This window comes from Pelophylax lessonae, assembly GCF_965119305.1.
Source record: "Pelophylax lessonae genome assembly, chromosome: 4".
Classification (NCBI taxonomy): Eukaryota; Metazoa; Chordata; class Amphibia; order Anura; family Ranidae; genus Pelophylax; species Pelophylax lessonae.
In genome coordinates, this window is record NC_138771.1 from 564466810 (window position 1) to 564491206 (window position 24397).

Genomic DNA, 24397 nt, shown 5'->3' on the forward strand with positions numbered 1-24397 from the left:
AAGCCGATATATTAAAGGCCGATATGCACTTTTCCCGATATATCGGAATCGGCCCTGGAGGTTACCGATATTGCCGATATTTCGGGAAAGTGCTTGTATCGGAGTGATGCCTGCAGCTAGAGGCATCACCCCGGTACCGGCGTCCATACCCGATGGTCAGCTGTCTTGTAATGACAACCGATGAGGCTGAGAAGCCGCTCGGCTGCCATTACAAGAAGCAAGAGGGGACGTCCCCCCTCTCGCCACCTTCAGCGGCTCGCCCGGGTCTCCCGTCCCACCGGGAGACCAGGGCAACCAGCCTGCATGGCCGCCGAAGACCCGATCAAAGCCGCATTCGGCTCTGATCGGGTCTCCATGCAAAAACCCGGAAGTGATGTCATGAGTGACATCACTTCCAGGTACTGTTTGGCGCCAGATTTAAAAAAAATGACAGCATTCAAAACAGCCAAACTTGGCATTTTGAATGCTTTTAAGTGCAGAGGAGGGGTTTGGGGTCTTTTAGACCCCCATATCCCTCCACAAAAGTACCTGTAAAAAAAAAAAAAATTTTAAATGAACAAAAATATCGGCCCATATCGGCCAATACCGATATGCATTGGCCATAATATCGGTATCGGTATCGGCAACGAAAAACCAATATTGGTCCATCACTAGCGCGGAGGCCATGTGGCTTCACTAAATTTGTAGATTTATAAAATGTTAATTCAACTGACATCCAATGTTTTGAGATAGACAGGTCCCCAATGACTTTCTTGGTGTCTAAAGGAAGAAAATTTGCGCACAGTAACCAGTTAGGGTCTCCTGTATTGAACCAAAAATTGCAAGGGGGAATTTTCCTGGTTGCTATGGGCAAAAGAAACAGACTTTCAGTAATAAGGTCCAACATGTCTCCGTGCACAGTCCTAATTCTCACTCGTACACACCACATACACTCACAACCAGCCTCACTCACTCCAGTCAGATCTCAGTGGCTAATATGTCCTGGAAGGAGATCTCCATATCAGGCAGAGTCATGATGGGCCCGTCATCCAGGTCCTCTCCACTCAGAGCCCTCAGCCTTTGCTCCAGAGCTTGGCATCGCTGGCACATGTGAAGGTAGTTTTGCTGCAGCTGGCGCTGATACCGAATGACCTTCTCTTTTTCATCCCGCCATGTTTTCCTCTCCCTCTGGAACACATCGGTCATCTGCTCATTGTTCTGCCGCTCTGCCTCGAGCTCCGTACGGAGGGACTCTAGCTCTGCTTCTGTTGCCACTGTATCATCCCTCTCATCCCTCTCTGCCTCTGCTACACGTAATCTTTCCTCTGCCTCTCTTGCCCGCTGCTCCTGGGCCTCTGCACGGCCTTTTGTTTCTCTAAGCTGAGCTTTCAAGCTTAGAATTTCACTAGCACGTAGAGACGACTCTTCTTGAATTTCCCGTAACTGCTGACGTAGGGAAGCAATTTCCCCAGATTTCTGGCATACCTGTACAAAATATCGGTATAGCAAAATTACTGGCAATGGAAAACCTTAATCAACATTTCTGCAGCAATATTAAATCATCAACTTAACATGGATTATATAGCTGAACTGCAGAGAAACATATAAATATACAGATGAAACACGTTTATGAGAGCCATCTTACCTGCAGAAGAATTTGTATTTATGTCCAATCAGTCCTGAAATTTACACAGTCCCAATAGAAAGCTAAGCCAGGTTGGTGACCTGTATTATCTCTACTACAGTTAAGCAAAACAGCTTGGTCACTTCCCCGCCCCCAGCCAGCGATTGGGTAATAAAGGAATAGCAGCAGCATGTTGGGGAGTCTTCTCTCTGTTCAGTCCTATTTCTCTTCTTTTCAGAATGTACCTTATTAGCTCATATACTTTGCAGGATGCCTGATCCTCAGTCTTCCAGTCTTACTGTTGCTTTAAAGGGGGCTGAGGCTGATACCAAATCACATTTGGATACCTATTCTAACAGAATTCAAAAATACATTTATTTGTTTTTTGTTTTTTTTATTTAGTTGAACACATAACTGGTATTTTTTTTTTATACTTGTTTGAAGTTTAGTCTAATGGCACATTATGGATATGTTTCTTTTTAAAAGTATTTAAAGAAGAACTCCGCCTTTTAATCCCCAAAACAACAGATGCACTGTGTATGTAAATGAATCACAACCCCAGTGTTAGTTTATTTGTAACTTACCTCCTTTAGCTGTAAAAAGCAGGTTTCTGTATCTATGATGTCACTCCTCCTTATGGCTGAATTTCAATGTGATCTGACTTCCTGTTTTCTTCCCTTGCCAGTCATGATACAACATGTCCCATGATCCTTTGAGCCTCTGAGAGTTCAGGGCGGGCTATGGGAGTCACTTGTACCAATTCTGGGAGTTGATGTGGGTGGGTCCTAGGGTTACTGTGGGTGTTTCTGGGTCTTCATGTGGGTGATAAAAGGTGTGAATGTGTCATACCTTCTCCTGTGTCATTCCTGTCTTGCAGCATGCCAAAGAATAATGGCTTACTGCAAGACTACAGAGGAAGGGCTATGGGAGGTTATTATGAAGGTGTTTCCTTCATATGTAAATGTATCACTTCACAGAGAGCAGGGCTCTGGGAGGGCGGGATCTGAGGGGTGGGACTCTCCCTGTTCACACTGGTCAGCATATTTAACTGGGCTTGATTGAATTCAGCAGCAGTACAGCTAGCTACCAAAACAGGCTGTGTGTGAAGTGGTTTCTATCTTGAATAATGCTGTGATCTGTAAGGTGGGACTTGGAAGGTTTGGACTCCTCCTGTAGGTGGAACTGAATGGTAATTAGGATGTATTCAATCCCACCCACCATCAGAGCTGTGAAGGAAATTACATAATTTGCAGAGTCTGAAAGACTACAAAGAGGAGTGTACAGACTCTGGGCACTACAGGAAGTGGCTATGGAAGGGACAGAGTCTATCAGCAGGATATACAGTGTCATATGATAGAAAGCCACAACTAAACCCAGAATACTCAGAGGAACTGCAGACAACAGAACAACATGGTACAGAGGTATGATCCATGCTGGGACTTTGTATTCCATTAAGTTCTAGTAAAAAGAAAGTTGGAGTTAAGCTTTAAACAATACATATGTGAGAAAAAGTTTTTCCTCTTGTCAATTTACTTTTGGTCCTGTAATTCAACCTTTCTTAACCAGGTTGTCATGGAACCCTAGGGTTCCTCCAGAGTAGCCACTGTCTACAATGATCTTTCTAGCTATCTGTAGGGAAAATCTTTCCATTGACCCTCAATGTAAGGAACATTCATAACGCCAATGTACTGTAAACTTTTGATATGGTAATTCGGGGATTCCCTGACCCTGGCATGTTACTGTATTTCAAGGGTTCCTCCATGTTACAAAGTTTAAGAAAGGCTGCTCTAATTTAAAGACAGAGTTGTTTTTCCCTGCTTTTCAGCTTAAAGCCTAGTACAGATGGGCCGAACGTCAGGCAACATCGGCCGGTTCAATAAAAATAGTCCGACGATCGGCCCGTGTGTATGACAGCCAGTCTGATAGAAGCCGTCCGGATTCTGTCAGACGAGCATGCTGGAAAACCAGCAGCCGACCGGCTCCTGATCAGTGTTCTTAGCCAATGGCTGAGAGCGCTGACCAGAGTGTTCTGGCGGGGGGGCTGTGCCCCTGTCAGAACACAATAGAACAGCAGGGGAGATCTTTGTACTAACAGACGGGAGCTGTCAGTTTTATTTCATTCACCCCACTGGGTTGAAACGAAAAAAAAAAGCTAGTGGTGTGTACTAGGCTTAAGACTCAGTCAAAGAAACTGAGCCCATTGAAATTTTTCCATCTTTCCAGTATATTGGTTTGGTGGGTCTACTTTTATAGCTGAAAAAAAAAATTAATTTGAAGTGTTGGAGGTGGTTTCAATGCTACAGCAACTAATAATAACATGCTCATATATGAGACCCACTGGTTCTGTGGCATTCATCCGTTTCTTTACATCTGTCTCAAAAATGTGTGACTTTCTTAAAACAATTTCATGATAACTCATTTAGGATCCATAAAAAGGGTTCTAAGGAAGCTCAGTGCATTCCTAATGCCCTGACCTCTCTCTGATACAAGATATTATACAGATGAGCACCCACAGAAGTGTTTAACTTTCTGCTAAGTTACATAAAAAACGAGGATGAACTGAATCACCTGTCCACATTGATGCATCTGGTCCAGTACATCAGTGTTCCCTGTCCTTAAGGGTCAGCATGACCACAGAGGATGTTTGTGTTGTATTGCTCCACCTTTATCCACACTTGATATTTCTAAGCTGTAATTTTATTAAATATATTTTTAATTATGTTTCTATTATGTTTTCTTTCTTCTTCTTCAGGCAGATGTTGAAAAAACATAATTTTAACAAAACTTTTTATTAATAAAATGGATTTTACTTAAAGTGGTTGTAAAGGTAGAAGATTTTTTTTTACCATAATGCATTCTCTGTATTAAGGTAAAAAGCCTACTTTGTTCAGCCCCCTTGTTATATTTGCCTGAGGCCAATCTCAAAGAGCAGCTCTCTCTCCTCACTGGAGCTTAGGCAGCAGATGGAGCCTTTGGCTCTTGTTGCTGTCAATCACTGCCAGTGAAGAGAAAGCAGGGGTTGTGTCTGCAGCGAGCCCGCATGAGTGCCCCTATAGCAAGCAGCTTGCTATGCAGGCACTCGGGGGGGGGGGGTAGCCGTAGCCGGGAGGATCAGGGCTGTTCTGTGAAAACCGTTGCAAAGGGCAGGTAAGTATGACATGTTCATACATATAATTTTCTTTAGAATCACTTTAAAACTACCAATACAAGAATTTGTCTTGATATCACCACCCTGTAATCCTCTGCGCAGCAGCGCTCACATCGGGATTGCATAACATGGTGCAGTGAGCATAGGGATGACCTCATCAGTGTGCTGCTGTGTAATCACAGGTGGGGGTGTGTTCCTGACCAAGCTGTATTTGTTAATTGCTACCGTATGTAGTTTTCTTGATTTGCTGGCTGATTGGGATGCCTGAGCAACAAAACTGTCTGAATTCCTGTCAGAAGTTGTTTTTTTCTTTAAGTTTTTCATTAAATAGGAAATGAATAGGATCTCTATTAAATTTCAATTGTTGTCTTTGACTTCGCTGTCATTAGACAGATGTCAATGCACAGCCTGTCCCAGAGACCAAACAGGAAGCCATGGGAATTCTTCCCAACAGGTATACAAAGGGCCCTAAAAATATGATAAATGTTTTAAGACTTTCTGTGAAAAAAAACCCAAATATTTTATGGCTCTCTGTGTTTCCTTTAGGACGTTCCCCTCACTTCCTGTGTCTGTGACCACATATGAAGGGAATCTCCCCAGAAGAGGCACAGTCAACAGTACAAACCTGAGAAAAATCTGAACCTTAGCGTGCATTCATGTTGCAAACGCAGACAAAAAATCTCTCTCCATTTGCTTGTGATTGTGATATTTAGGAGCTGCACTGCTGGCACCCAACCTTATGGCCAGCTGGCTTTAATTAGTAATTTGCTCTAAATAATAATTTTTTTGAGTCTTCTGTTTTTACCCTTACCTCCCATTGTGTTTCATCCATAGATGGGCTAATAGTGATCTTCTTCTCTTTTTCGTACCCTCGCATCTTGCCTTCCATGGGCTCCCTTTCTGTCAACTGGATAGAAAGCATGTGCTGAGGTCTCTGGCCTCTTTGAGAGCTTTGCCTTGACCTGGAAATACCTCCTCTGTGACCTTCATCTGCATTTTCACTAGGCTCTGCCCTTACCATTTCATCACAGGATGGAGGAGACCTTAGACCTGGTTTTGTGGGTACGCTGAGTATCTTATTAGCATTGCCACCATCTGACAAAGACATAGCCCTGAGGCTCAGCATGTTGCTCCTGTTGCTCTGAGTGATGTTGTGAGCACTGCCTCCAAAACGGCCTGTTGGCATGAGTAGAGCATCTAAGTGACATGCAGTGCCCAGCTTGCTGGGATGAGTGGGAAGGCTAGACATTGAGTTCCTGCCAGACTGTGACATGCCATCTTTACAGTGCCCAGTACGACTCTCTGCTTCTCTTGCCCGGTCTGGCCGATAGTAAAGAGAAAGTTGTGGCCCACTTTCTACAGCTGGATAACATGTGACAGCTGAGTTCCTGCGCATGCCGGGCTTCAGTGGTGATGGGCGCAGGGCATTCATTTCCTGTGAAAAAATGATAACATCATTACTGTAACACACCGAGTTTGTTCATACCTTGTTTATAACTATTGCTAAGTATCAAAAGTAGCATGTTCAGAGGAGCACTACACTAGGTACAACCTTTTCTTTTAAAAAAGTGTTTCTTTATAGAGTCCCTTGTCTCTAACAGTCCTTCATACATGTATGTAGGGTCAGTCTTCTTCTCAGGGGAGCAGTCAATGGTAGGGGTAGGAACAGACACTGCCTACATCCCACTGACTTCCAATGATCATAAAACAATGTGGACACCAATAATAGAACAGGATTCAGCTAAATTACATGTTAGCCATCCCACAATTTCAGAAACTAATAACAAATGTGTTAATGGGTTATGTTTATTAATCAAGACAGATTTCCTCTAGCTTTAGCAGAGCTTGTTTGGACTAAAGTTCTTATTTAAAGCGGTTCCTCACCCTGTTTGAAAAAAAAAAAAAAAGAAATTAAAAGTCAGCAGCTACAAATACTGTAGCTTCTGACTTTAAAAAAAAAAAAAAAGCACACTCACCTGTCCAGGGCTCCAACACCGTCCACATCTGAGCTGGTTCTCCACCAGACTTCGGGTCTCCCGCGCCGGCATGTTTATTCGCTGCAGTTTTGGCACTGCATCTAAATTGCAACCCATCCGTACAAACCAATTACGGAGTGTATGCTAACAACACCCGCAATTGTTTTACAAAATGCAGCACGATCTGCAGAATCGTATCGCATGGGTATGCACCTGAGAATAGAGCCTAGCACACATGATGAGATTATCAGGCGAATGATCGTTTGTTTGTTTTTTGATTGCTAGACTCCATATCAAAAACAAATAGGTTACTAAAGTACGAAAATTCTCATAGGACAGAATAAAAATTCGGAAGTGATGTAATATATTTGTATTGTATTTTTGAATGAAAACTGTAATGATTAAACAAAGATCGTATGAGAAAAACGTTTGTGTTTTCCCTGCGGATAATTTCAGATGAAAGCTGTGTACTAAAGATCAGATTATCATAAAATCGCTTCTAAAGCGGCATTTTTTGTAAAATATTCTTATCATGTGTACTAGGCTTAGGAAGAAGAGGAAGGCTTTGTCTGCTACTTAACTCCTTCACATGCTCTGGCTGTATAGCATGGCCACTCCCAAGTGGAAAAGACAGACATGCCCTGCCTGCCTCTACATTAGGGGTGCTTAACCAGTGGCTTGCAGAGCCCTCTGATGTGGCCAGCAACCTCATACCAGGGAAGCACATGCCCATGCTCTTAGATGGTGGGTCAGCAAGCTCAGATTGCGATCAACGGGCTGCCAACTAGCCATCCCAGAGCATCAGAGTGCATGAAGCCGGAGCCAGCAGTGGAGGAAGCAGGCGGCCGCAGAGGGTGCAGGAGCCACATAAGCTGATGATTCCTCTGTAGAGCCAAATCCTGACCCAAGCGGAGTAATACCAAATCCACTAAGCCTGGGACCTCTCTAGCAGCCCGGAGAGCGATGCCAGCAGAAGCTGGAAGAGGAAAAGGTAAGTGTATTAAACATCACATACACCACTCTTTTGCAATGGGCATATTAGCACTTATAAAAAAAGAATACCTAGGCAGCTTTCACACTGATTAACAGAAGCAGTGCAGTGTACCTGCAGCTTTCCTGCAGGTTAGCTGCACTGAGCTATAGACTTCTATTACATCTTACATCCTGTGGGTTTAAAGCATTTTCTGAAAGTGCACCAAAATTCCTGAATGCATGACTAGGGTAGTTCAGATCCCCTCTGTTTACCCATATTACCTGGTTCAGTACTCAACACCACCCCCCTTTACCTTTAAATGACAACACTAACTCAGCATTGGGATTAAATGACCGGTTTGACCATTTATTAAACAAAACCATAAATAACAGAAAAACATAAAACAGTCAAACCAATCCAGATCAAAGAATGGTTGAAGATCCTTGACGATACCTGTGACGGTACTCACCGTCACTGGGAGAGAAAGACAGATACTTAATGGACACTGAGAATAGGGTTTGGATTACTTCAAATGGGACAGTAATATTTGTCAGCCATGTATCCCGAGAAATATGTGAGAACTATTCCTGGCCTGTTTGATTCTGAACATTGGCCTCTGTTCCATGCTCTTCAATGTCAGAGACGGACAGTCTGTCACTGGCGGTCTCTTCCTATTGTCTGTGTATTAAGGTGTGATGTGTATTCTGTTAAGCCTGTCTGTCCCATTATTAATTGTTAATTGTTAATGAACTCACATGTTTCTGTCCAGATGGCTAGATAATTAGTTCAGGTTATTTCTGTATACAATTTCATCTGCATATGATAATGTAATCAGGCAACCCCTGACCTGTGTGTGGTAATCTCATCAGGAGGGGGATGTCCATGCTGTATATATACTGTGTGCGTTGTTCAATAAAGGAGAAGGTTCCAGAACAAGCTAAGCTGTCGCTAACTTTGTATGGGGGACGGCTAGGATATTTGATATCTATGTTCAAGACTGGGAGGAAGCGGTATACTGACAGAAGTCAACAAGCACAGTGTGGGTAGCGGTTCCTTTACAATACCATCTCCCACAACTTTGGATTATGTGGTACTGTTAAGTTAGGTTCTGTCCCCAGCCGCCAAAACACCGCCTCGAGGACTATCCTAACTGACCACATACCCCTACCACTTTACACTACCCGGTCGGTCTAGACTGAACCAGACTAACCATAGGACTCCATACCTGAGATGGGTCCCACCATTTTACTGTTCAAGGCCATGTTTTGGACTCTCGTCAAGGACCCCAATCGCTACAGCTACACTTGTGCCCGCCGCCACACCTGGAAAGTCCTCTGGATACCATCCAGTAATCTCAAGGCCCACAGGTTAATACCCACCACATTAAGATGCACTCCATTCCCTCTCTGGTACAACCATGTGTCCATCTTCAGCTCCACATGCCTAACCACTAATGCACCATTCCTAGCAATGAATCTGCCCACCTCCTTATTCATCTTTATCTGGGCATTATTCAACTTCTCCACCAACCTGGCCCCTCTCTGTGCAGTGTGGGCCACTATATCTGAACATACTTTAAACATGTCAGGGAAGGAAGACTTATGTTGCAGGAAGTCCAGTTTCACGTCCCTAATCAGTTCCCTCATAAAACGTAGAGCTAAGTCGTTCCCACCAGTATGTAAGACCAAAACATCCGGCAGTCTGTCCAGCCGGGCGATTTGGTGAACCTCAGGTAAGACCCTCTGCCAGAGTAACCCTGGCTCCCCAATCCATCTAACAATGCCCTCCTCTCTTGAAACTCCCAAATGACGTCCATTGGGCCTAACCTTTGCCCTCTTTGCCCCCCAGAACACATAAGAGTGCCCCAGAATCCAGATGAGACACTGGGGAAATCTGTAAAGACATAATGATGACCATGCACCAACTGTCCCGGAAGTTCCGGCAAGAAACAACATAAATAATACAAAGAGAGACAGGAAAAATAGACAGGAGGAAACACCACCCATCACTGATAGACTACAGCAGGTAAGACTGCACATATATTTTGTATCTCTTGAACTCCCACCTGCCTATTTGTTTCACCATTCTATAATAGGACCCCACCGTGACGCCAAGACTGGGAGGAACAATCTCCAGCAACCAACCCCGCCTTCGATAGACACTTACGTAACCGAAACTAGGACAGAAATTAACCATGTGGATGGACAAATAAAGCACCCCACCTTTCTGGGCCGCACATTCAGAAATTGTTCCATTGCTAAGACTGGACAAAGCTGAGTGCTATTACCCCATAAACAAGTCAACCTACACTCCTTTGCCTCTCTGGTCAGTCTTGAAACGCCTAATCCAGAGCTTTACTGATGAGGCAAAACACATAGCATCCCCCACAAACATTCACCCCAGAACTCTGCTGGATGGGCTAACCAGCTCACTAATCTGGAAAGCACCAAAAAAAGGCCACCAAAAAAGCGACCTGAAACAAAGTCACCTCATAAGGTGATGAACAAACCATAGCCAAACGGTCCAGCACTAAACTCAGAACTAAAAAGGAATCTGGTCGCCTACAATCACAACTACACCTTTCCCTCTGGTAACCCTTAAGTGCCTGCTGCAACACAAAAAACTTGGTGAAATCAGTGATACCTGCCAACCTAAAATAAAACACAAATCCTGAACATTTTCGCTCCACCATGGACACTGAGGTACCCTGCCTAAGATTATAGCAAACTAAATATAGCACCAAAGATGACAGGTCCACCTCAAAATCCTCCCCACCTACCTCCTCTAATAAAGAGAACCATTCCTTCCACGCTTTGGAATAGGACACCCATGTTGCCGCGCTGAGCAAGTCCTGTATCAGTCCAGCGGCGACTCCAATGCAATCCTCCATAGATGCTGAGGACAAGGCACTCCATGTTGCTCCGCCTCCGGTGCCAACACGCAAAACTTGTCCCACTGAAAACGAGACAAAATGTCTGCTAATTTGTTGGTAGCTCCCGGGATGTGAACAGCATAAATAAACGTATCCAATCACAAACAACTCAAAACCAAGTAACACAAGAGCCTAACCACCGGTGGGGTAGAAGCTGAGATGTTTCTAATTGCTAAAACCATGCCCATATTGTCACAATTGAATCACACTTTTTTGTTCTGAAAAGCCTCTCCACAAAGTTCTACTGCCAAGACAATGGGAAATAGCTTGAGTAACACCAGGTTCCTCAAAAACCCAGCAGCGCGCCACTCCTTAGGCCATGGCTCAGCACTCCGACGCCCCTGAAAATAAGCCCCACATCCCGCTAAACCCGCCGCATCTGTGAGCAGGACCAGATCGGCATTGCTGACCAGACACTCCAGCCATAAAAGAATGGTCGTTAAAAGATTCAAGAAAAATATCCCAAATACGCAGGTCGGCCCTGAGCCCCATGGAAAGCCGCACATAATGGCCTGGGGCCTTGATGCCAGATGAAGCTGCTGACAAACGCCTGCAGGAAATCCTGCCCATGGGAATAATTTTGCAAGTAAAATTTAGCTTACCTAGCAGGGATTGTAGCTCCCGCAACTTAATCCTCAGTCGTCCGCATGCTTGTCCCACTTCCGGCCAACAATTTATCCATAGGCAATCTGCATTCCATGGCCACTGAATTGATTGTTAGTCTGAGAAAAAATACGTTCCGTGACCGGGCCTTCTGTCTTGTCCAGTGCAAAAGGCATGCCGAAACATTCCGCAAGATGTTGCAATGCCCCCAGCAAGGTCTCACAAGTCCTTGACTCCGGCGGTCCAATGCACAAAAGTTCATCCAGATAGTGGATGACTGAGTTCATCCCCGAGACCCCCTAACAGTCCACTTAAAGAACGAACTAAACGTTTCAAACAGGGCACACCAGATAGAACAACCCAATGGCAAAGTCAGAACCTTGCCAACAGCATCCTAGCAAATGGAAAGTGAGGATGGACTGCCAGAATGCCGATTCAACATCAGATTGAGCCATGATTGAGCCATGAGCGAGCCCTGGTGGTATCTACGTACCCAGGAAACAGCTGCGTTGAATGATGTGTAGGTAACTGCACATTCCAGCGGGTCAATACCATCATTCACTGAGCCTCCTTTCGGATACGAGAGATGATGAATCATCTGAAATTTTTCTGGCTCCTTCTTCGGAACTACGCCCAATGGGGAAACTACAAGCCACGGAAGAGGTGGGAAAGGAAATGGGCCACTCATTTGACCCAAGGTCACTTCTTTTAGCAGCATCTTTGACACAACTGATGGAATAGGGAGCGCCGAACATTAATGATTGGAAACGGGAGGGACCTACCGATACGTACTTGCAATGTGTCCTTTCCAGCCTCACTGGCATCGACCCTTTTTCCAGAATTGTCACTGGCATGCTTTTTTCCATGTCTAAAATGCGAACGAGGAAATGATTTCCTCCGCAGCCTGAACATTCGTGTTTGAAGTGGCAGGCGTTTCCAATTCGACACGTTCCTTCATTAAACTACCAACCAACCCCCTTCCAGAGGTGGAAGAGCCGCTGACCCCTACACCCCCCCCCCCCCCCCCCCCCAAGAAAACTTCATCCAGAGGCTGATATCTTTGTAATCCCAGCGTTTTGAGGGGGGATGGATTTTCGTTGACAAAACGGTTCGTCATAGCGCATCCGTGCCAGCCCCCTGTATACCCTGTGAGCCTCACTAATGGCTTCCAAGTAGCAAAATAGGGCCGAACAGTTCTCCAGTGCTTTTTCCCCGATCACGTTAACAAAAATTGCAAATGATTGCAACCAATTCACAAACGACAGAGGAATAAGCTGGTACCTCCTCTTCTCCTCATCCTCCTTCTGGCTCTTGTCCGGTTAACGCGATCCAAGTAAAATTTTTCGAGTGGGAGCAGGAAAATATTTCCACATGCTCACCCTTTCAAATTCTTTTGCGAACTTCAGCTTTAAGGTGTGCCCCCAATGGTTCCTCGAATCATACATATACCTCACATTTTGCAGAGTCCGTTAACCACACCTTTTCCACTTCCTGGTCTCCATGCTTCGAAGTCTCAGTGGTGATCGCTACAGCTGCCACCATGTCCCTGTCTGTTTGTGTGCCCATTACTACTGCCGCTGGCATCACCAACGGAGCTCTTAAAGGGGCACAAATGCCCCCAGAAAATGTCTCTCTTCCCTGAGGAGAGCCCACGGCAATACTGGCGGGAAGTCCCTCGTGGCCCCTGCTTCCACTATCCACAGCAAGTCCTGTTGACTATCCCAGAGGCCCCTGCCAGCCTGACCTGAACCCACCACCTGCTCTTAGCCCCCCTGGTCTCCAGCCCCAGCTCCCCCCCCAACACAACAGAAGAAAAACAAGACAAATCAGAAAAAGTATATTCACCGGGCTGCACTGGGCAGGGAGGCACGCCAGCCGTAATTTCGGATGCCCCCGCTGCCTCCTGGGTCTCCTTTTCCAACTCCCTGTCCTCAGAGCCGCTGACATCCCCCTCAGAGCGGACCTCTGCCTGTCAGTGGAGCTGCTGTCCCCTGTCAGCCGACTGACTCCTCATCCTGGACACTCCATGTGCTGCTCCTGTGCTGGGGTACACTGAGGGCTTAAGAACCGGTCGCAGTGGCTCTGTCTCCCTCTGATGATGTCATCAGCCGGCGCCGCTGCCCTCTCCTCCATTTTGGTCGCTTCTCTGGCAGCCCACACAGGCGCCGACCTGGATCTGTAGGCGTTCCCTAGACCGCCAGGCTCCCCCAGCTGAGGAGCTGGATATCCCATGCCGCTGTTCTCCTGCAGAATGAGGGGTGCCGGCCGCACCCAGAGACAGGCCAGTGCCCGCTGTGCAGACTCTCCCCCGCTGAGCTGACATGCTGATCCGCTCATCGCCAGCAGTGCCAGCCGCCCGCACCTGGGAATGGACTACAGATGAGGGGACCATGGCTGCAGCAAGGTGAGCTTCCCTCTCCTGTGGGCTCTCCCTTGGATGGGGATTCCTCCCAGGACCACCGCCCGCAGTAGCAGGCAATTGCTTAGCAGGTGGGCCTGGAGGGTCCTCTTGGCTAAGGTGCACCAGAGGCCAAGACTTACGAGCCTGTGTGGTGGCAGGCCCCAGCTGAGGGATGTCCTGCCTGAACCCCTGGCAGTGAAGCTGCTACCTGGCTCTGTACCCATTCAGGGCCATATACAGCAGCAGTAGTAGCTCTGAGCTGATTAAATAGAAATTCCAACCCACTCATTGTTCTCTCTCAACAGGCCCAAAGTGCAGGAGATAGCCAGTCATACGTTTCTCTTATGATCTCCAGTCTGCAAGTGAAGCCTCTTCACTACTGCCCTCCAACTACTCTCTCTCCTGCTCCTCCTCATCACCTTGTCTGCTCTGCCAATAAGGTAAGAGTCCTGACCTCTCATATCCCAAAAACGAATTTACCCCCTACTGCCTGGTTTTCCTTCCACCATATCATGTATGCCCTATTCTTATAATTTCCTTATATATATATATATATATATATATATATATATATATATATATATACACACAGTATCTCACAAAAGTACACCCCTCACATTTTTTAAAATATTTTATTATATCTTTTTATGGGACAACAACGAAGAAATTACACTTTGCTACTATGTAAAGTAGTGCGTGTACAGCTTGTATAACAGTGTCAATTTGCTGTCCCCTCAAATTAACTTAACACACAGCCATTTATGTCTAAACTGCTGGCAACAAACGTGAGTACACCCCTAAGTGGAAATGTCCAAATTGGGCCCAATTAGCCATTTTCCCTCCCCCGTGTCATGTGACTCGTTAGTGTTACAATGTCTCAGGTGTGAATGGGGAGCAGGTGTGTTAAATTTTGTGTTATCGCTCTCACTCTCTCATACTGGTTACTGGAAGTTCAACGTGTCATCTCATGGCAAATAACTCTCTGAGCATCTGAAAAAAAGAATTGTTGCTCTACATAAAGATGGCCTAGGTTAAAAGAAGATTGCCAAGACCCTGAAACTGAGCTGCAGCACCATGGCCAAGACCATACAGCAATTTACCAGGACAGGTTCCACTCAGAACATGCCTCGCCATGGTCGACCAAAGAAGTTGAGTGCACATGCTCAGCGTCATATCCAGAGGTTGTCTTTAGGAAATAGACGTATGAGTGCTGCCAGTATTGCTGCAGAGGTGAAGGAAGCCTCTTCTGTGTGTTGAGTTATACATAGGTCTGCTGTTGGTATGGACGCTGCACAATGTGACTCCTGCCTATAATGACATCAATATTTTCTCCTTATTGGACCTTTAGCTTTAAACCACAAATGATATTTGGAAGCTATATGTTTTATTGAATCCTGTGGTATTTGCATTATGGTTGAATTGCATTTAAAAACAAAAAAAAAAGACATAATACATTGTAATCTGTTAGAATTACAATTTTCTATCATGCCATTTCACCTAGTGGCTTTTCCAGTGCCCTGCTTGTACATTTTGTGGTACGTTTTGCCTGGAAAATTGCTAATGTCCATGGTGTCCAAAAAGCATTCTTTTAGCTCAAAAACGCTTTTAGATGAACTGGAAAACAGCGACGGTGTATTGGAATTATTTGAAGAACTGAGCGATAGCGATTCATTGGAAAATTTGTCATCAGGTACTAAATGTGACAACAGCGACGATTCTGCGACTGAGCTCAGAGATGTGAGGACTTGGAGCTCAGAGATGTGAGGACTGCGGTACGGATCAGGCAGAGTACAGATTCTCCCTCATAATGAAATATCTCCACTTCGAAAACAATGAAGAATTTGATGACATTTATTATTAATACATTCTAATTTATGATTTTGTGTTTCAAACTTTATCATACCCCGGATGTCTACTAGACTCTTGTTTGGACAGATTTAAGTAAATTATTCCTAAGAATTACAGGCCTAAAATATAAAACATATTTCCATGCAAAATAATGTACTGCTTTTAGCACAGAAATTCTGACATAATCAGACCGCCAGGGAGGTTAAAGAACAATTATGATGTGAAATCTGCAACAACCAAAACAAACTTTTCAGTCAATTATCTAATTTAAGTTAACTAAAATGTGACTTCTTCTGAAAAAAATGCTAACTGGTTGTCATGATGATTTAGTCCTTACTGAGTCACCGACCAAGAACAAATATATTGATCAGAAGTTCTCACTGCACTTCCTTCATACTTTTTCTGAGTCAGTACGGGATTGTTTATTCTTGCAGTCAGGGGCAGTAAAAAAAAGGCTGTTTAGCCACTATTTTACCTCCTCCTTTAAACCGTATTAAACCCAAAACCAAGCATTTATTATATTGCAGTTTGCCAATTCTTAGGTGTGATGGCTACATTATTTTCCCCTTTCAGGCTTTCTTCTGTTTTCATCTAGCGATCCAGCCAACAAGTCTGTTGTTTTTCACAGCACAGGCTCTTAAGCAAAATGTATCAGTTTACTTGGATGAGAAAAAAACACTTAACACTGGCAGGGGGGATTCAAATAATTAGCTTTTATTTATTCGTGCCAAACCTTTATCCCAGAAGGAAACAAAACCTGTTTGCTGTAACTGATTATAAAGTGTGAGCTGAACTTTGGCTTTAGTTTTTTAGTGGTTCTAAATCAGATAGTACATTTAACACTACTCCCCCAGACTGACAATGCTGCTGTTTGCTGTGCCTCCTATGCTCCTTCATCCAGAGTTGCATCTCACTGAAATAGGTGTGTTACTGGCCAGATCATCAGGTGAAAACACAGGGAAAAAACCCCCCGAAAAAAGCCAAAAAAAGAATGATGCAGTCACAACATCTAATGACTGGAAAGCTGCAATATATTACATTTTTGGTTTTGGGTTTATTCATAGTTACATAGTAGTTGAGGTTGAATAAAGACAATAGGCCATCCAGTTCAACCTGTGTAGGTGTGTGTGGCTGTAATCATCTCACATACCCCTGAATGTTCTGATCCTTGAGATGTACGTCCAAGAGTCTTTTAAAAGTAGCCATCCTCCCCGCAGTTACTACCACTTGTGGTAAAGAATTCCATAATCTTGTTGCCCTTACTGTAAACAACCCCCTGCGTAGCCTGAGGTTAAATCTCTTCTCCTCTAATCGTATTGTATGGCCACATGTCCTCATGCATTCGTTGCGTCTGAACAGTTTTTTGTCTATGCTGAGATCACCTTTGAGGTACTTGTATATCGCTATCATGTCCCTTCTCAGGCGTCTCCTTTCCAGGGAGAATAAATCAAGTGCTTGTAAGCGCTCTTCATAATTAAGGTCTTCCAATCCCCTAATTAGTTTAGTTGCTCTCCTCTGGACTCTCTCCAGCTCCAACACATCCCTTCTGAGGACTGGCGACCAGAACTGGAGAGAATACTCCAGATGTGGTCGGACCAGAGTTTTATAAAGTAGAAGGATTATAGATTTATCTCTGGAATACATCCCCTTCCTTATGCAAGCTAATATTCTGCCGGCTTTGGCAGCTGCAGCTTGACATTGCATGCTATTACTAAGTCTATCTTCCACTAAGACTCCCAGATCTTTCTCCATTTTTGATTCCCCCAGGGGTCCCCCCCCCCAAAGTGTATTGGGGGTTTATGTTTTTAGTCCCCAAGTGCAATACCTTACACTTCTCCACATTAAACCTCATTTGCCATGTAGTTGCCCACTCTGTTAATTTGTTCAGGTTATTCTGTAAGATTTCTGCCTCATGATGTGACGTTATTGCCCTTACTTAATTTTGTGTCATCTGCAAAAACTGATTTCGAGCTACTGATCCCGTCCTCAATGCTTTTTATGAATAAATTGAACAAAATTGGTCCCAGGACTGAGCCTTGTGGGGCCCCACTTAACCACCCCAGACCAGTCTGAGTATGCGTTATTTATTACCACCCTTTGGACACGCCCCTTTAACCAGTTTTGTATCCAAGAGCAAACCTTGTGGTTGATGCCTGCAGACCCTATTTTATAAATTATGGGGAACTGTATCAAATGCCTTAGCAGAATCCAGATACACCACATCCACAGGTCTCCCCTATCTAGCTCACAGCTCACCTCCTCAAAGAATGTTAACAGATTGGTTTGACAAGAATGCTCTTTTGTAAACCCATGCTGATTACTGATGTTGTTCTCTTTAGCAAACTCTTGGATATAGTCCCTTATCATCCCCTCCAGAAGTTTACATACTATTGACGTCAGACTGAACAGCCTATAATTTCCTGGTACATGCCTCTGCCCTTTTTTGAATATTGGTATCACGTTAGCTTTCCTCCAGTCACCTGGTACATTTCTTGTCAAAATACTATCTACAAAGATCAGGAACAGTGGTCTAGATATAACCTTACTGAGTTCTTTGAGTACTCTCGGATGTACGCCATCCGGGCCTGGTGATTTTATCCAGCCTTTCCATGATTTCACCCTCTGTTAGCCATAGCGGCAAGTCCTGTGAATTACTGCTAACCATACAGTCATGGTCAGTGTACCCCTCCTTTTCTTGTGTAAAGACTGAGGAAAAGAAAGCATTTAGCACGGTTGCCTTTTCCCGCTTTAACCACTTGCTGACCGCCGAACGACTATTTACGTTGGCGGTCAGCCCCTCACAGACAGAGCGACGTAGGGCTACGTCGCTAGCCTGTGAGGGTCTAGGGAGCGAGCGCGTGCCGCTGGAGGCGCGCTCCTGATCCCGCGTGGTCACCCCGTGCGTGTGACCGGCGGACCCGATGTCCGCCGGTCACTCGCGATCGTCGGGTGGAGAGGGAGAAAGGCAGGCGGCTAATGTAAACAAGCCGCCTGTCATTCTCCCCTGTGTAGGAATGGTGATCATACGGTTCTACTATGTAGGACCGTTGATCACTGTTCCTACACCTCAAGCCACAGCCAATCACAGTTAGAATCACGCCCCTAGGGACACACATAACCCCTCCCTCTCAAAAAAGTTAACCCCTTCACTGCCAGTGTCATTTTACAGTAACAGTGCATATGTATAGCACTGATTACTGTAGAAATGTCACTGGTAACCCCAAAGGTGTCAAAAATGTCAGTCAAGGGTCCGATCTGTCCGCCGCAATGTCGCAGTCCCGCAAAAAAAAATCGCAGATCGCCGCCATTACACGTTAAAAAAAACAACAAAAATGACAAAAATCTTTCCCTTTGTTAGTAAACGCAATAACTTTTGCGCAAATCAATCAAAATACGCTTTTTGCGATTTTTTTTACCAAACATATGTAGCAGAAAAAAAAAATTGGCCCAAAATGTTAAAAAATTTTGATTTTTACTTTTTTTTTTGGGGGAATTTCATATAAAAAAAAATGTGAAAAATACTGTTATTTTTGCAAAATTGACGCTGTTTTTTTGTTTATAGCGCAAAAAGTAAAAATTGCACAGGTGATCAAATACCACCAAAAGAAAGCTCTGTTTGTGGGAAAAAAAGGACGTCAAATTTGTTTAGGTACAGCGTCGCACGACCGTGCAATTGTCCGTTAAAGTCACTCAGTGCCGAATCGCAAAATAGGCCCTGGTCAGGAAGGAGGTAAAATCTTCCGGGGCTTAAGTGGTTAAGTTGCAATGGCAGCCGGACAGGTTTGTACACATGCAGTGACCGTGGATGCTTCGATCCCCTTACTCCCATGTTAGGGAGGTGGAGAGAGGGAGGTGTTCTGTAGTACTAATACACTTCCTGTTCTAGGGTGACAACACTATTTCTCCACAGATTCAGTACAGTGAGTGAGTGTTGGCAGAAAGTGTGTTACTAACAGGATTACTGCCTGAAAATAAAGGAGAAAAAGCCTGAAAAAGACAACTAATGCAGCCATGGTATCTAAGGTCTGGTAAACTTCAAAATATATCATTATTGTTCTTGTGTTTAGATATACAGTACTTTATTCTTTAGCATTATGATTCCAGGCAGTAGATCTGTAGGTGACATAGAAGTAAGGAAGAGAAACTGATGACAACAAATTGTTGCTGTGGGCTTTACCAAAGTTAAACAGCCATTATTTGACAGCTATAATTCATTTTTGCTACAAAAGAATAAAAATAAACATTTAGGCAACTATAACTCATTCTTACCAGCTCTAGTCGATTGGGAAAGTGGATCATGCTGGTCTGGCTGCAGGGCTTATTTGTTGGCACAGGATATTCCTGGACTGGCTGGGTTTCTGACTCAGAGCTTGTCACTCCTCCATGATACTCCTGACGAGGTCCTACATGGTCCCGTGGTCCTACGTGATCTCGTGGACCTACATGGTCTCGTGGTCCCACATGTTGTTTCTGACTTACTTTGATGTAGAAGAAGTCTTCACTGCGGCCCATCTTAGATCCCCCTCCTTTGGCATGCCCTGACTCCTGGGAAAAGCCAAATCTTAGGATACCATCTGAGCAACGGCTCAGCTTCTTGAGGTGAGGTGGCTTCCTCCCACGATGCTGAGAACCTCTTCCTTGTTTGCTGCTAAGGCCATGCCCAGAGAGGAGACTGCCCACACTGCCCATAATGCCACAGGAACCGACAGAGCAAAGTCTGTTAAGTGAAGAGCCAGAGAAGAAATATAGGGGGCCGGAGTCATATCCAGGGGCCCCCCATTTCTAGACTGAGATACCTAAGAGGGACAAAAAGAAATAATTAATATAGCAGTAGTAATCCTTCCAACAGTATAGATTCTACACAGCACTGCCAATAGATGACATTAGGGTTTGTAGGCTAGAAGCAAATGCAAACCATTTGAAAAGCTAATAATAAATACTTTGACGTGTGGGAAAAGGCAAATCTCAGGATGCAATCCCACAGATCCATACAGCTGTTTCATGTTAGCTAGCAACAATCAGTGGAGTGTATGGCATCTAGAGCAGCCTTTCTCAACCATGATGCCATGGAACCCCAGGTTTTCTCCAAAGGTTGCTAGGGGTTCCTTGAGAAATGAGCAACGTCTGCCTCTCAAATAGGTTCCTAATCACACCAATGATATTTTTAGCTATCTGTAAGGCTGGCCATACATTATATCAAGCAAAAAGGAATGACCGCACTTCCGATGAAATTCAGAAAAAGGAGTGTCTTTATTCTACATCAATCAAATGGCAAATACAGGTACACACTGTGAGTGCAGGACAAAAACGGTAGACGCGTTTCACGACTGGATGTGTCGCTTACTCATTACCCATTACCGGTAATGAGTAAGCGACACATCCAGTCGTGAAACGCGTCTACCATTTTTGTCCTGCACTCACAGTGTGTACCTGTATTTGCCATTTGATTGATGTGGAATAAAGACACTCCTTTTTCTGAATTTCATCGGAAGTGCGGTCATTCCTTTTTGCTTGATGTAATCCTGGATTGCGGATCCGACCAGCACCTGATCCCAGTCTCACCTGGAGCGGTCTCCCCAGCTTGGACTCTGGCCATACATTATACCATCTTCTTGTTCAATTTTCCTTTAGATTTTCAAAACCATAAAATGTGAGGTCAAACCTAAACACTTTTAAATTGCATGCAATTTAGGCAGGCCCTTGTACTACACAATTAAAGGTGTGTCTAAAGAAAATTGAACAAGAAAATTGTATACAGTGCATCCTAAAGGAATTCATAGCGCTTCACTTTTTCCACATGTTGTTGTTACAGCCTTATTCCAAAATGGATTAAATTCATTATTTTCCTCACAATTCTACAAACAATATTCCATAATGAAAATGTGAAAAAAGTATGTTTGAAATCTTTGCAAATTTATTAAAAATAAAAAATTAAAAAATCACATGTACATAAGTTACATAGTTACATAGTAGGTGAGGTTAAATAAAGACAATAGTCAATCTAGTTCAACCTGTGTAGGTGTGTGTGGCTGTAATCATCTCTCATACCCCTGAATGTTCTGATCCTTAAGATGTACGTCTAAGAGTCTTTTGAAAGCAACCATACTTCCCACAGAAACCACCTCTTGTGGTAGAGAATTCCACAATCTTGTAGCCCTAACAGTAAAGAACCCCCCACGTTGCCTGAGGTTAAAACGCTTCTCCTCTAATCGCATTGTATGCCCTCGAGTCCTCATGCAATCCTTGCAACTGAATAGCTTTTTTTCTTTGCTGAGATCACCATTGAGATATTTATAAATTGCTATCATGTCCCCTCTCAGGCGTCTCTTTTCCAAGGAGAATAAATCAAGCGATTGCAGACGCTCTTCATAATTAAGGTCCTCCAATCCCCTAATTAGTTTAGTTGCCCTTCTCTGGACTCTCTCCAGCTCCAACACATCCCTCCTGAGGACTGGCGACCAGAACTGGACAGAATACTCCGGATGTGGTCGGACCAGAGTTTTATAAAGTGGAAGGATTATAGTTTTATCTCTGGAATACATCCCTTTCTTTATGCATGCTAATATTCTGCCAGCTTTGGCAGCTGCTGCTTGACATTGCATGCTATTGCTTAGTCTATCCTCTACCAAGACTCCCAGATCTTTCTCCATTTTTGATTCCCCCCAAAGGTTCCCCCCCTAAAGTGTATTGTGCTTTTATGTTTTTAGTCCCCAAGTGCAAAACCTTACATTTCTCCACATTAAACCTCATTTGCCATGTCGTTGCCCACTCCGTTATTTTGTCCAGGTCATTCTGTAGGATATCTGCTTCATGCTGTGCTGTTATTGCCCTGCCCAATTTTGTGTCATCTGCAAAAACTGATATCGAGCTACTGATCCCGTCCTCAATGCTGTTTATGAATAAATTGAACAAGTTTGGTCCCAGGACTGAGCCTTGTGGGACCCCACTTACCACCTCAGACCAGTCTAAGTATGCGCTATTTATTACCACCCTTTGGACACGCCCTTTTAGCCAGTTCCATATCCAAGAGCAAACCTTGCAGTCGGTACCTGCAGACCTTATTTTATAAATTAAGCGCTTGTGGGGAACTGTATCAAACGTCTTAGCGAAATTCAGGTACACCACATCCACTGGTCTCCCCCTATCTAGCTGACAGCTCACCTCCTCGTAGAATGTTAAGAGATTGATTTGACAAGAATGCCCATTTGTAAACCCGTGCTGATTACTGCTGATGATGTTGTTGTATTGAGCTCAGGTGCATCCTGTTTCCACTGATCATCCTTGAGATGTTTCTACAACTTGATTGGAAGCCACCTGTGGTAAATTAAGTTGATTGTATGTGATTTGGAAAGGCACACACCTGTCTATATAAAGATCCAACAGTTAACAGTGCATGTCAGAGCACAAACCAAGCCATGAAGTCCAAGGATCTGGAAAAGGGTACAGAAAACTTTCTGCAGCAAGTCCCAGTGAGCACAGTGCCCTCCATCATCTGTAAATGGAAGAAGTTTGGAACCACCAGGACTCTACCGGCAAAACTGAGCGATCAGGGGAGAAGGGCCCTAGTCAGGGAGGTGACCAAGAACCTGATGGTCACTCTGAATGGGCTCCAGCATTTGTCTTCTTGTGGAGAGAGGAGACCCTTCCAGAAGAACAACCATCTCTGCAACACTCCACCAATTGGGCCTGTATTATAGAGTGGCCAGACGGAAGCCCCTCCTCAGTAAAAGGCACACGAGAACCTGCCTGGAGTTTGCCAAAAGGCACCTGAAGAACTCTGAGACCATGAGAAAGAAAATTCTCTAGTCTGATGAAACAATGATTGAACTCTTTGGCCTGAATGGCAAGCGTCATGTCTGGAGGAAAGCAGGCACTGCTCATCACCTGGCAAATACCATCCCTAAAGTGAAGAATGGTGGTGGCAGCATCATGCTGTGGGGATGTTTTTCATCGACAGGAACTGGGAGACCAGTCAGGATCGAGGGAAAGATGAATGCAGCAATGTAGAGAGACATTGTTGATGAAAACCTGCTCCAGAGCACTCTGGACCTCACACTCAGACTACATCAGAGTAGTGGATACAGGACAACTTTGTGAATGTCCTTGAGTGGCCCAGCCAGCACCCAGACATGAACCTGACTGAACATCTCTGGAGAGATCTAAAAATGGCTCTGTACCGACGCTCCCCATCAAACCTGATGGAGCTTGAGAGGTCCTGCATAGAAGAATGGGAGAAACTGCCAAAAAAGGTGTGCCAAGCTTGTAGCATCATACTCAGAAAGACTTGAGGCTGTTATAGTTGCCACAGGTGCTTCAACAAAGTATTGAGCAAAGGCTGTGAAAAGTACATGTGTTTTTATTTTGTTTTTTATTTTTAATAAATTTGCAAAGATTTCAAACAAACTTCTTTAACATTGTCATTATGGGGTATTGTTTGTAGAACTTTGAGGAAAATAATGAATTTAATCCATTTTGGAATAAGGCTGTAACATAACAAAATGTGGAAAAAGTGAAGTGCTGTGAATAAGGATACTTTGTTTGAAAAACATTATACAAAATGTATTATGTTAAAAAGACACATATATTTTTCACATAACAGATAAAAACCTGGCCCCACACGATATAAGGGACCGGTATGACACAATTGTGCTACTCCTTCTTGTGAACCCCAAAAAACAGATTGAAGCAAAAGGTCAATGCCGTTGTGTTTTGCTTGACAGCTTTCTCAGCACCCAGTACTCTTGGAAGCTGGAGTGAAAAAGTTACTAGTTGGAGTTACTAGAAAAATACACATGATCAATGCAAGATGATTTACACAACAATTGCCAACCCCTAAGTTACATATCTGCATCAGAGAACTATTGTATGTATATGTAAAGAGGTGCATATGTAATTTACATTTCAGAAATCGGA

General features: G+C 44.2%; 1 protein-coding gene across 2 annotated transcripts in view; it reads right to left on the bottom strand.

The window, feature by feature from the left end:
• Positions 1-663: 663 nt before the first annotated feature.
• The window catches only part of LOC309553385 (leucine zipper putative tumor suppressor 1-like), a 98280-nt gene continuing 74546 nt past the window's right edge, over positions 664-24397 (bottom strand). Inside the window, exons 2-5 of one of the 2 annotated variants that reach the window (XM_082254557.1) lie at positions 19754-20280; positions 5563-6186; positions 953-1464; positions 664-843 (exon numbers count right to left, since the gene is read on the bottom strand). In XM_082254557.1, coding sequence (XP_082110683.1) covers positions 958-1464; positions 5563-6186; positions 19754-20173 — 1551 coding nt within the window. In that variant the 5' untranslated portion in view covers positions 20174-20280 and the 3' untranslated portion in view covers positions 664-843; positions 953-957. Of the gene's footprint in view, positions 1465-5562; positions 6187-19753; positions 20281-24397 lie in introns of both variants that reach the window. The other variant, XM_082254556.1, reaches the window with a different exon arrangement.